The following is a 14,929-nucleotide window of genomic DNA, read 5'->3' as shown; positions in this document are numbered from 1 at the left end:
ATTCCATTTTACAATGTGTTATAGAATTTAAGTAATATCTGGCTACACTAACCACCCGTGGATCGCCCACTGACAGTCCAGACCCAACATTGCAAGAACGTTTTTGAATATCTATAGTATTAGGAAAGAAGCTCTCTGTGCTGTATAAGGAGTATTATGGATCCGCTGTTTACAGCCAGAACTATAAAGCTTCACCTAGGGACCACACTGTCTCCAAAGTTGTCAAAGCAACCTCAATAGGTTTATTACTTAGTAATAAACTTTATTGTTTTTACAGCATTGTTTTGGCACCCAGTGAATGCATTTGATGGGTGCCACTGTCATTACGATAAAGCCAGAAGACTTAATGAAAGCCTTGAAAGCACTCTTAAAAATAAACGGTAACAAAAAAAAAGAACTAATCCCAATAAAAAAAAATATTTTGTAATGAAAATCAATACCCAAGGTAAACTACAATTATTTTGTAATGTGTGTCCCACGGATATATGTGTATTCATCCTTGCTAGAGTTTGCTGCATTATAATAAAAATCTACTACTTAAAGAAGACCTGTCAGGGAGATTTAGGACACTTAACCACCCACAAGTCTTTATGGACCATTGGCTTATTGTCACAAATCTCCCCCTTAAGTTTTTTACTATGTCCCCGTTTAATAAAAAGTACTTGTATACTCCGGAGCTTCGAGGACCTGTGTAGTCACACAATGAAGCCACTGTACTCAGGGCCGATCCTAGCATATTTGCTGCCTGTAGCGAAAATTAAAATGCTGCCCCCCCTCCTTCAGTAGGTTACCTCTGTTCCATTGCCCGCATCCTGTTCAGTTAATGCTGAAATCTTTACTAACAATTTATAACATCCCAACTGGTAGGCTCACTTACACTCTGTGACTGACTACAGATTCTGAGAGTCATTGGTGGCATCCAGTAACTTATAGATGACAAGTTTTTGCATCAGGAAAGGACTTTATTACAGGCTCTCCCATCCATGATGTATCACTGCAAAATTCACAGCCAGATGTCTTCAGCTCCATGCAGCACATCTCCACCCAGCTTCCCTAAAAATACCACAGTCACATACAGTATAAAGTCACCTGAATAAGAATACTGTGCCCCTAAACTATATATATATATATATATATATATATATATATATATAAAACCCTCACAACACCACTCAATCAATTATATATACAGAACTCCCTAATTAATTAACATTTTCACATTATGTAAAGTAATTATTGTAAGCCTCAGCCCTAGTATATAGCCAGCCTGTCCCCAGTATATAGTCACCCTGACAGGTCCTCCCCAGTTTGTAGCCAGAAGCCCCTTATCCCCAATATATAGCCTGCAGACCCTGCCCTAAATATATAATCTACAGCCCCTGCCCCCCAGTATAAAGCCTGCAGCCCCTACCTCCCAGTATACAACCTGCAGCCCCCTGTCCACAGTATATAGCCTGCAGCCCCTGTCCCCAGTATATAGCCTGCAGCCCCCTCTCCACAGTATACAGCTTGCAGCCCTGCCCCCAGTATACAGCCTGAAGCCCCTGCCCTCCAGTATACAGCCAGCAGTCCCCTGTCCCTAGTTTTCAGCCTGCAGCCCCCTGTCCCTAGTATACAGCGCCTCCCAGAGGAATGCCCAGCCTATAAGAAAAAAAAGTGTTTTTTTCAGCACAAAAAATACTTGGGTTATACTCAAGTATATAGGGTAAGTTACATATGCTACCTTGACCAGTGTGAATATAGCACCGCCTAATGAATTTATACTGTACATATATAATTATTTATTTTTATACAGCCCTGCTTTAATTTAATTTATTTAAAGGCCACAATATTCACCCTCGCCTATTTAATTATATACAGCTCCCACATACAGATCCCCTATAGCTTAAATAAAATCTGGCCCCACACATACAGCCCTATCAACTTAGTTATACACTGTATCCCATATACAGCCATCTCTAGTTAAATGAAAATCCAGCTCTGTATACAGAATTAATTTACCATATAGTCCACCAGCCCCTGTTGAATTACTATTTGACATGGCCCACCCCCTCCAGCTTAAAGGGAACATGTCAGCAGATATTCACCTAATAAACCACTATTAGTATGTTGTGAAGCAGCTAAACATGTTCCAGATAATGTTTCTTTCATGGTCTTATATGGTGGAATCATCCAGAAAATCAGCATTGAAGTGAGATGTGAATTAGTTGCATAACGTCAAGTAGGCGGAGAATTTATCACTGAAGTCAGGCTCTCCATGCCTATAATGCTCCCTTCACTGTAATTAATGGTTAAGAAACATCACTAGGCAGATCTCCTGAAGTCTGATGCATTTTGTCAATCACATGGGAGGATGTGGGGAGAGCTTAACTTCAATGTTAAACTTTTCGCCTCCTTGACTTTATACCAGTTTATATCTCACTTCAAAGTTGATTTTCTGCATGATGTAACCACGCTGAACCATGAAAGAAACATGCTCTGGAAGGTGTTAAGCTGCTAGCCAACATACTAGTAGTGGTGTATTAGGCCCATTACTGATGACAGGTTACCTTTAATTATATAGAGCCTCCCATTAAGTCCCCAGTTTAATTAATATCTTGTCCCATATATAGATTTTCCCCACTCCAGTTTTATTATATTTACAAGCCCTCCACAGTTGTTTTATATGTAGCCTCACACAAAGTCACCCCCAGTTTATTTATATTAAATACAGCCACATATGTCTAGTTTAGTTACAATTAGACCCCCCGAGTATAAACAGTATCCGGGCCCCAAATAAATATATATAGACTCCCCCAATTTAATTACGGTAGTACTTGGCCAGTAAAAATAAAAAACTGATACTTACGTGCAGTCTATTTTCCGTCTGTGTCTCTGCATAGCATGGAGTGACGCAGAAAGCCCGATAGGTGGGCAATTTGGGTGCCAATGGGCGCCTGAATTGCCCATATTAGAATAGGTGGCTCTGCATTCTGCTGTCTGAAGCGAAGATATAGCCCTGAGCGCACTATACATGTGCAGTAAAGCCAGCTTCATGTGCTGTGGTTACAAAGCTGCACAAAGAAGGCAATATGTACTGCTCCAGCTTACTGCACAAGCGCGGGGACCACCAAAGATTGGCCGGATGTGGCTCATTCGACCCATCTAAGTAAGTATAAAGGTTTATTTTCATTGATTGGGGCCACAAAGAGACCTCAAAAATGGCAATTCAAGTAACTAAACCACCAGTCTATAAGGACCTGGTTTAGTGTGGTTTACTGTTCCAAAGCACCCTGACAGGTCCTCCAGTGCTATGTAGAAGTTAAACTGCTTAATGTTGCTAAACTTTTATTATAAAAAATTACTTTTAAGTTTAGGTTAATGTATCATCACACCTTTCACAGCACTTCTCTCCAGCCGGCTATCTTCACTGACCCTCCCCTCCCAATGACGTCAACCAGCTCTTGGGCATTTTCACGCCTGCACAATACGCCATCCTTCATGCTTTTCAAAAGCAGGCGGCAGGAGGGGAATGTTGGGGGAGGCAGCAGACTGGTTAGAAGCGCTGTGTGGGGTATGATCCTGATACATTTGGATGCACACCTGATACACTGTTTGGAGCCAAGCAGATACGATCCGCAGTTTTAAGGCTGTCACTGTAGACAAATGATGTAAAAAATATGTGCCAAGTGAATTTCCATCAAAAGGCATGGAATGCAGTATGCACATGTTTTTATATCAAATGTGCCAAAACCTGTGTTAAAGCACCACAAGATTTGTGTCTTTGTTGTTCATAGCAACGTTTCACAACACAGCTGCCATTTTATGTTTACATTTTTAGAAATTAAATTGTGATTGCACTGTAATTAATTGCTATGGACAACACAGATGGTGGGGGAAATGTTTTAAGACTGACGTTATAAAAACTGACACCTGTATCTACTAAAAGGCTGTGGCCTCTTAGTAGATTAGCCGCAATCTGCACCAGTTCAGTCTTAAAAGACATGTACCACCAGGATGAAGGATTGTAAACAAAACATACTTACATACTGGTGTGTGCCCCCTATGACAGGATCTAGTCTTCTTTTGGCTTCCTAAGCCTTTGTAGATATCTGCAAATGAGCCTGAGGGGCTCCAGGCTGCATTGATATCTGTGGACTTTGGACCCCTTAAGCTGATTTGCATAATTGTTAAATTCTTTTTTGTAAAAACAAGGTCATAAGAAGCTATTGCCCCAAAATGCCCTTAGTGTTGTTTGGGTCTGGAAAACAGAGAAACTGAAAGTTGTGGGGAGATTTATGGGCCTTCTCTGCCAGACAACTGGCAGTGAAGGCATAATGAGTCTCCCCCAGAACGGCTTCTGATAGGACCCTAAAAGTGCTGCAAATCCATTGTCAAATTGGGAAACGCACATTTGATAATTGATTTAATCTTTTATGAAGTAAAAAAGCTGCAAGGTTCTAGAAAACTCATTGCCAGGTGTAAATATATATTCTAAAGCTGAATGTTCAGCTGAGTGGTCCATGTCTGGCTCTGGAAATGCTCCCTATTCACTTTTGCTAAATTTATATATATAAAACTTTATTTTATAAGCGGAGGAAACCTCTATATGAATATATGGCTACAACCTTGGGGGTGAGATCTACCAACCCCCAGTAATGGTTTTTTATAGGGATGAAATACGATGATAGATTTTCTTTAGAGAAATACATTCTCCTTAATGAACCACATCTATGGCATCTCTTCTAGCCAAACCCGTACCCTACAATGCACTGAAGTACTGCACTTATGCCATACCACAATATTTAGTCCATAGGAAGCTGCCAAAAGTAACAAACAACAACAAACTAACAATGTAGAAATCTTCATGTTTGAATCTTGTCAGAATATTGCACATTGTATTACACGAGTATCCATATGCTTCAGATAAGTCAACGTAATATACTAGACCCTAATTTATAAAGTTCTAAAATTTGTTGTATTTCCAACAAAACAAGTAATGGCACAGCTCTCAACTTCTTATTTTCAATATGGTCTACTTTAAGTAAATAAATTACAATTTTTTCCTTAACAGCTGACGGACACCAGGCCATCTTCTTTTTCATAGAAGCTAGAGACAAAGCAAATCCATGTACCTGGAAATTTCACGTTAAGTCTGATCTCCAAAATTTGGAAATTCTGCATTTAAAAACATCTTTCCCTGTATTACTTTACTTTCTACGTTTTGAGGTAAGTGCAATAGTATGACATTACAATCATCATAATGTTGTATTTTTAACCCCTTAATGACCGCCCTATCGGGAATCTACGTCGGTCATTAAGGATACTTCTTCTGACGCGGCGCCGTAGAAAGGTTTCGGGACATTGGGTCAGTATAGTGCCGGTGTCGGGCTGTGATATCACAGCCCAGACCCGGCACTACCACCCGGGATCGTAAAAACTCTGATCCCGGGTGTTTAACCCCTTACACGCCGCGCTCAAGTGTGTCCCACGTGGATCGGACCCCCCCGGTGTGCTTACCGGGGGATCCGATCCCTCCTTCCGCTGCCACGGGTCCAGCGAGTAACCCGGGGCTTCCTGCTCCTCTTCTCGCCGGGTTCTGCCTTCCTGGCAGGACCCGGCTGTATGTAACTGAGCATGTGCAGCATTCTCAGTTACTTACACTATACACTGCAATACAAGTGTATTGCAGCGTAGAGGCTTAAATAAGTGATCGGATGATCGCTTGTTCAAACCAAAAGGTGGAAAATAAGTGAAAGTAAAAAAAAAAAAAAGATTAAATTATTTTATAATAATAATTAAATAAATAAATAAATAAAATAAGGTCCCATAATCTCCCCAGTTACACATATAATGCAAATACAGTATATAAAACACAAAAACACACGAAAAATTTACATATTTGGTATCACCACGTCCGTATTAATCTGTACAATTAATCTAAATCAATATTGAACCCACTCGGTGAATGATGAAAAAAAAGCTACGAAAAACTTCCCGTAATATACAATTTTTCATCAAACACCATCACAAAAAATGTTCTAAAAAGTGATCAAAAAAGCTACGTTCTCTAATATGATACGAGTGAAAAGAACAACTCTTTTCGCAAAAAATAAGCCCTCAACCAGGTCTGACAACAGAAAAATACAGAAGTTATGGCCCTAAAAAGTTGTCAATAGTAAAAACAATGCGATATTCTCCAATATTGGTTTTGCTCAGGAAAATTGAGCAAAGATAAGAAAAACAATATAAATGAGGTATCACCGCAATCGTAGTGAACCAGACAATAAAGATAAAATATTATTTTTATGTTACCATAAGCGGGGGAAAAAAATGCTAAAAATCCAAAAATGTATGATTTTGTTTGTGTCCCCCTTGAAATAGTTAATAAAATCTCATGAATAAGCTATAGACCCCCTAAATGAATTATCTATACATTGTATCTCATCCCGTAAAAAATAAGCCCTCATATGTTTGCATTACCAAAAAAAATAAAAATGTATAGGTCGTACAATGTGACAATACAAATCTGCTGTGAATGGCGCATCCATTCATTCTATACTTGGCCGTGCACCCATACAGCAGGACACCACCACATATGGGGTATCAGTACACTCGGGAGGAATTGGGCATCAAACGTTGAGGTGCATTTCATCATTTAATTTATTCTGAAAATGTCAGTTTGGCCTAAATGAATGTATTTTCCAAAAAAATTCCATAGTTTCAAAATCGCAGGTCCATATTGTTTTAACAACACTTTTAAACACTTAAAGGGTTAATGGACTTAATAGAAATTGTTTTACATACGTTGAGGGGTGAAGTTTCTATAGTGGGGTAATTTATGGGGTTTTACTATTATTTAGACCTTACAAAGTCACTTGAAAGCTGAGTTTTCCCTCAAAATGTGAGTTTTGGCAATTTTCATGAAAATGAGAAAAATCGCACCTAAAGTTCTGCACCTCATAACATACTAGAAAAGTGAGAGGATGCATAAAATATCATCCCAACATAAAGCAGACATTCCGTAAATGTAATTTATCAAGCTTTTTGGGTAGTTTTACTTCCTGTCTGGAAAGCAGAACATTTCAAACTTGGAAAATGAAGAATTTTTACAAACTTTTGCCAAATTTTCTCTTTTTTTCAGAACGAATCGCAAAACGTATCACTTAAATTTTATAACTAACATGAAGTACAATGTATCACGAGAAAACATTCTCAAAATCACCGGGATATGTTAAAGCGTTCCGAAGTTATAACCAATTATCGTGAGACATGTCAGATTTGAAAAATCGAGTCTGGTCATTGAGCTGAAAACTAGTGTCGGTGATAAGGGGTTTAAAATTAAAGGGGTTTTAATTGACACAATGGTCTGCAAGTAATATATTTTCATGCATGCAATTGAGCGCTGCGCCTTTAGCTGTGCTCCCAGTCTCTGTGTTGAGTAAGGAGTCTCTGTGTGACCGCTAGAACCAATCAGCAGTGAGTGGTGATATTACAAAAACACTGGTTCTCAAGCCACATCCATTATCAGAGTATCTCATAGGAGAGGCCTCTGCATGAGACCAGTCTTCTTGGGGGGATCTGTAGCTACAGCAGATGTATACATTGTTTGTATAGTGACACTGTTCACCATTGTTTAGCGATATTCCATTGCTTGGAAAAGGTTAATGTGTTGGGTAACTATGACCACTGCTGATATTGTTTATTTTGTTCAGATAAACCATGATGTTGATGCTGGTTTGATAGAAAAAGAAATACTCTGTGGTGAGATAAAGGAAGACCCAGTGGAGAGTCTAAGATGCCTATTAAATGAATTATACATCCCACTTCTGCGTGCTCAAAAAGACTGGGGCTTCTGCAGCCAGGAGAATGTCATAAGCTTTATGTCAGGCCTGGATAAATATGTTTCATCCATTGATGAAGCAGCCACCACAACTGATTTGGGAAAACATCATATGACTGTAAGTTAAGAAAGTGACCAATAACAGATTTGTATAATTTTGGAAAGTTTACCATCAACTAAAGGCTAAGGAGTAATGACAAAGCCAGATTCCATATAGGATTATGTGCACTTAGCCTGTCAGAAAACAACGTATAAAAACCCTTTATGCTACATGCACAGTGGCGTATGCCCGCACGGCTCAGGCCAGGCGGGCATACGTCAGCCGCGATGGAGAGGTGGAGGGGTGACCCTTCCCCCTTTCCATAGCGATTCATTGTGCACAGCCTGTAACATGGGGGAAAGATAGAACGTGTCCTATCTTTTCCCTGTGTACGGAGCCCTTCACCGTATCGCTCCATGCGGCCATTGCCGATCTATGGGGGACGTATGTACGGCTCTAAACCGTAGATATCTGTCGTAAAAGATAAAATGTTGCATTTTTGGCTGAATAGAGTAGTGTTATGATTTATATTAAGTATTAAACTTTTGTTAACTAAAGACTTTAATACCATTGCTTGTGATTTCCACAGCAAAAAGTTATTGTTGTTTTCTCTTTTGTTCTTCCTAATGTTTGATTTCTGTGGCTGACTAAATGTATTGTGTTGCAGATTTTAAAGAGACCACATATTGTTGTAAGTGCAGACTTTCTACTACAGAGATCTGCAGTTTTAGATCCAGAGTTAGTGAGCGAAGCTGAAACACTTGTTTCTGAATGGATAAAAACCATTGATCAGATTTTGATGGAAGCCATTGATGAAAGGTAATGATTTTGAAGAAACAGTAACATACAAATGAGTAACATTTTTTGAAAATAAACATATTTTACTGTAATAACATGAAACCAATAAGAATATAGCAGCACTCAAGACTACAAGCCAAACTGGTGTATCTTCAAGCAGTATATACTATTTAGATAAAAGTAAATTTATGAGCCAATTCTTAATTCATCAATATATTAAAATAGTAAATACAGTAATCAATATTCACAAACAATAATAACAATAATAATAATATTATACTGAAGGTATGGACCTTGACTACCCTTTTTTTCATTATGTGTAATTCAAGTTTATATATTATTATTTTATTTATTACATAAATGGCTGATTATAGGTTTTATAAAGGATTTTATATTTTTTATCTGGACAATTTTTGATGCATTTCCTACTATTCCCACCAGTTTACTTTCTATCGTCTGGGTGACCTTCTGTGTCAGGTTCATGTGATACACTTCAGCCATTTAGTGGCCTCCTTGTATCACATGACGTCACTTTCATTTTTGAGGGGACTTCACACAGGGGAATTATCGTTCTCTGGCCCAAGGAGGCCATTCATTGGCTTAAGTGGGTCCCATTCCCCTCCAAAACTTCTGCCTGGATACAGGCCATAAATTTGGAAGCCTGAAAATAGGAAGGGACTAAGAGCCAGAGAAGTATGTGTTCCATTCTTTTCCAACCCTGGCCGCCTTCAACCATTATACTTAGTTTGGTTGTGCTACTTAACGTTTCTGCTATTTTTATATATACATATATAATGTAAAATAGAAAGATTCAGAAGAACATTTTTCCCCTGGCAATTTTAAGAGTACAATAAAAGGTAACATGGACTAAGAACTTCTACGTGGGCATCAGTGATTGAATATTGACTGGTTGAATGCTGTATTACAGTGTCCTGTTTTCTGTAACATACACATCTTTCATGTATTTGTTTTAATGTTTTAAAGTTTCTTTGTAATGGAAGAGTTGTAAGAAACATCAGAATTTTACCAATGGGAGCAATAAAGTGTATTATTATTATTATTTCACTATAATGATGCTATCCGTTATCTTAATATGTTAAAAAGTTTTGCTGATGTGATATAGACAGCAGTTGTCTTTTGAACATGCTGCAGGATATCTTTCCACTTTTAGCTATTTTGATGCAGTTTTGAAAGTGGGTTAAATTTATATGTTTGATTTTGTCTTAAAAAAGCTGCATACCGGCCTATCTCATTGCTAAATGCAGATGCTAAAGTGATGGCAAAGCTTTTGGCAAACCGCCCTCACTCGTGAGAATCAATGCGGGTTTATCTCGGGCGGAACATTAAAACTAATATTAGACGCTTATTTATGGGCCTACAGCTGGGCCGGGGGGAGACCCGCTCCATCCTGTCATTAGATGCCTCAAAGGCGTTTGACAGGGTGGAGTGGACCTTCCTCTGGGAGGTAATGGGGTAATTTGGACTGGGGAGAAGATTTGTTGACTGGCTTAAGTTGTTTGTAAATGCACCCAGAGTGTGTATTAGGGTTATTGGAGACTACTCTCCATTTTTCTCTCTAACAAGGGGCTCCAGACAGGGGTGCCCTCTGTCACAATTGCTATTTGCAATCTTCATTGAACCATTGGCATTAAAGGTAAGGGCAATGAAAGAGATCGCTGGAGGTGGATATGGAGGTAGTCAGGATAAGATTTGTTATTTGCAGACGATATTCTCTTGGTTTTGAAAGACTCAGAGATATCAGTCCCCAAGGCCTTGAAAGTGATTAGGGAGTTCGGTAGAGTATCAGGGTTTGAGGTCAATCTACAGAAATCAAGCAGGACCCCTCTGGAGTCAATGGAATTAAAAATGGTACAGACATTTGATAATTTAGGGTTAAGGATTAGCCCAAAAATAGAAGATTATGTTATGCTGAATCTGTCCCCTTTATTGGCAAAAATTAAATTAAAGGAAACCTACCACTTTACAATTGTACTTATAAGCCTCCAATTCCTTACACCAGTTCAGGGCAAACTGCTGCTGGAGCATATCTTCGTTATTTCAATAAAGCGATTTAATGCTTTTTAACACGGTTTTAATCTTTATATTCTAAGCAGCTTCGGCGCTGAATTAGAGAATGTGCTATTTTGTTATCCTGAGTACATATAAGAAACATGTCTTCAAGGCTATACCCCTTTGAGGGTTGGTGTGGCACTTCAAGTGTGCGGCTCTGCTGCCTGTGTCAGGCTTAATAAGTATAGCGTAAAAAAGCCATACATTCAGGGGCGCACCTGCCATGAGGCGAGTTGAGATTCTCGTCTCAGGCGGCGCGCTTCCTGCTACACTAGGGGGCGGCGTCGGGCTCCCGCCCGCCGGAATGTGTTACGGCCGGTACATCTCCCCGAACCCCCCGCCGCCCATCACATCCACCCGCCCGCGGCCGGCACATGTACCTGTGCGCGGGCCGTCACTTCCCCCCACAGCCCGCCCATCCATTCAACACGCGCGTGGCTGTCATATGTACCTGCGCGCCCACAGATATTTCCCCCTGCGCACCGCCCTACACTTCCCCTTGCGCGCCCGCTGACACTTCCACCCCCCGCAGCCCGCCTAGCTCATCCACCGGCCCGGCACAAGTACCACTCCCCGCCCCAGCCCAATGTCCGCGCTGGTCCCCCCCCTTCACGCTCCGTTTTGGAACCCCCCTCGGTCCGTCACTGCCACCGCCCCCCCGCCCCCCGCTCCGACATCCCCGGCAACTCCCCCCCCCGCGCTCCGACATCCCAGGCAACCCCCCCCTCCTTCCACCAGAGGACAAGGCCAAAGAGAAAAGAAGAAAAAAGAGTAAAGGTAACTTCTATGTATGTATATGTGTGTGTATGTATAGATTTGTCTGTGTGTATTTGTATGTATTTGTGTATGTATATATGTAAATATATATATATATATATATGTGTGTCTGTATATTTGCTGTATATACTGTGTATATATATATATATATATATATATATATATATATATATATATATATATCTGTATGTATGTGTGTACATTTATCGTGCCACCATTTAAAATATACTATATGGAGGCATGCTGTATGTATTATATGGTATATGGCGGCACAGTGTATGTATTATATGGTATATGGCAGCACACTGTATGTATTATATGGTATATGACTGCACGCTGTATGTATTATATGGTATATGGCGGCACCCTGTATGTATTATATGGTATATGGCGGCACACTGTATGTATTATATGGTATATGGCGGCACACTGTATGTATTATATGGTATATGGCGGCACGCTGTATGTATTATATGGTATATGGCGGCACCCTGTATGTATTATATGGTATATGGCGGCACACTGTATGTATTATATGGTATATGGCGGCACAGTGTATGTATTATATGGTATATAGTGGCACAGTGTATGTATTACATGGTATATGGCGGCACGCTGTATGTATTATATGGTATATGGCGGCACAGTGTATGTATTATATGGTATATGGCGGCATGCTGTATGTATTATATGGTATGTGGCGGCACGCTGTATGTATTATATGGTATTTAGTGGCACAGTGTATGTATTATATGGTATATGGTGGCACGCTGTATGTATTATATGGTATATGGCGGCACGCTGTATGTATTATATGGTATATGGGGGCACGCTGTATGTATTATATGGTATGTGGCGGCATGCTGTATGTATTATATGGTATATGGCAACATTCTGTATGTATGATATGGTATATGGCGGCACGCTGTATGTATTATATGGTATATGGCGGCACGCTGTATGTATTATATGGTATATGGTGGCACGATGTATGTATTATATGGTATATGGCGGCACCCTGTATGTATTATATGGTATATGGCGGCACGCTGTATGTATAATATGGTATATGGCGGCACACTGTATGTATTATATGGTATATGGCAGCACACTGTATGTATTATATGGTATATGACTGCACTCTGTATGTATTATATGGTATATGGCGGCACACTGTATGTATTATATGGTATATGGCGGCACACTGTATGTATTATATGGTATATGGCGGCACGCTGTATGTATTATATGGTATATGGCGGCACCCTGTATGTATTATATGGTATATGGCGGCACACTGTATGTATTATATGGTATATGGCGGCACAGTGTATGTATTATATGGTATATGGCGGCACGCTGTATGTATTATATGGTATATGGCGGCACGCTGTATGTATTATATGGTATATGGCGGCACACTGTATGTATGATATGGTATATGGTGGCACAGTGTATGTATTATATGGTATATAGTGGCACAGTGTATGTATTACATGGTATATGGCGGCACGCTGTATGTATTATATGGTATATGGCGGCACAGTGTATGTATTATATGGTATATGGCGGCATGCTGTATGTATTATATGGTATGTGGCGGCACGCTGCATGTATTATATGGTATATAGTGGCACAGTGTATGTATTATATGGTATATGGTGGCACGCTGTATGTATTATATGGTATATGGCGGCACGCTGTATGTATTATATGGTATATGGGGGCACGCTGTATGTATTATATGGTATGTGGCGGCATGCTGTATGTATTATATGGTATATGGCAACATTCTGTATGTATGATATGGTATATGGCGGCACGCTGTATGTATTATATGGTATATGGTGGCACGATGTATGTATTATATGGTATATGGCGACACCCTGTATGTATTATATGGTATATGGCAACATTCTGTATGTATTATATGGTATATGGCGGCACGCTGTATGTATTATATGGTATATGGCGGCACACTGTATGTATTATATGGTATATGGCGGCACCCTGTATGTATTATATGGTATATGGCAACATTCTGTATGTATTATATGGTATATGGTGGCACGCTGTATGTATTATATGGTATATGGCGGCACGCTGTATGTATTATATGGTATATGGCGGCACGCTGTATGTATTATATGATATATGGCGGCACGCTGTATGTATTATATAGTATATGGAGGCACGCTGTATGTATTATATGGTATATGGCGGCATGCTGTATGTATTATATGGTATATGGCGGCACGCTGTATGTATTATATGGTATATGGCGGCACGCTGTATGTATTATATGGTATATGGCGGCACGCTGTATGTATTATATGGTATATGGCGGCACGCTGTATGTATTATATGGTATATGGCGGCACGCTGTATTGATTTTATATTATATGGCGGCACGCTGTATTGATTTTATATTAGATGGCGGATTGTTTTATGTATATTGTTCTTTGTAGTAGCTCGCTGTGTGTATTATATAGTTATGTATTTTGCATTGCTTTATTTTGACATTTTTCACATTGGGCCTGGTCCTGACACTCCTTGATATTTTACAAGTTTTTTGGGGGGGGGGGGGCGTTTTTCTATAGTTCGCCTCAGGCAGCAGAAAGGCTAGGTGCACCCCTGCATACATTGCAATACTTTAGTCTTGCAGTGTATGCTTCAAGAGATCTAATTAAACAGTAAATAAATTTGTTTAAAAATGTTTAAAAGTTTAAACATTATTTTAAAAAGGTATGAATTATAAAAGCTCAATTTACCCCATTTCTTAGAACACATATAAAAAGAAATACAAAATTAATGCCTGAAAATGGCATTGAAATTACAATTTGGCCCACAAAAACAAAGTCTTCATATGGCTCTGTAAACTGAGAAAAAAGTAGGGTTCTTTCTAGGGGGGTTTAAAGAATGGAAACGCTGAAATGAAATGTGACTTAGGTTTCCTTTAAAGTGATAGATTATTAACTGTCGCCAAAGACAGAAAACACATCAAGATGATGTTTTTACCTTGATATAGTGTTATGGGCAGTTGATAAATTTGTATATCTGTTTCCAGAGTTTTAGATATTACAACGACTCCCTTGACTGAGATTGAGCGGTGGCACCACAGACAGAAAATGTTAGGTTTCATAACTGAACAGTTAAGAGGAAAAGAGTGTAAATCTGTCATTGGTATTATGATTTCCTCAAAGTCGCGTCTCCTGAAGAGGTGGAAAGCTATTGACATCAGGTAAGGGCATTCTATATTCATTATAAACATTATATTCACATTTTAGGGCAGTGATGGCTAACCTTTTAGAGCCAGAGTGCCCAAACTTCAACCAAGAGCCACTTATTTATTGCAAAGTGCCAGCACAGCAATTTAAGCAATAATTTATTTCTCTTGTTCTTTGACAACTTTCAATCGTTCA

General features: G+C 39.5%; 1 protein-coding gene across 1 annotated transcript in view; it reads left to right on the top strand.

Annotated features, from left to right (window-relative positions):
• Positions 1-14,929, top strand: part of LOC140121911 (dynein axonemal heavy chain 5-like) — a 200,949-nt gene that overhangs the window by 848 nt on the left and 185,172 nt on the right. Inside the window, exons 2-5 of the mRNA XM_072142073.1 lie at positions 5,054-5,208; positions 7,695-7,940; positions 8,530-8,681; positions 14,575-14,748. Coding sequence (XP_071998174.1) covers positions 5,054-5,208; positions 7,695-7,940; positions 8,530-8,681; positions 14,575-14,748 — 727 coding nt within the window. The remainder of the gene's footprint in view (positions 1-5,053; positions 5,209-7,694; positions 7,941-8,529; positions 8,682-14,574; positions 14,749-14,929) is intronic.

Source organism: Engystomops pustulosus, chromosome 3 (assembly GCF_040894005.1).
Source record: "Engystomops pustulosus chromosome 3, aEngPut4.maternal, whole genome shotgun sequence".
NCBI classification, from domain to species: Eukaryota; Metazoa; Chordata; class Amphibia; order Anura; family Leptodactylidae; genus Engystomops; species Engystomops pustulosus.
This window is presented reverse-complemented; position numbering and strand designations above follow the sequence as displayed.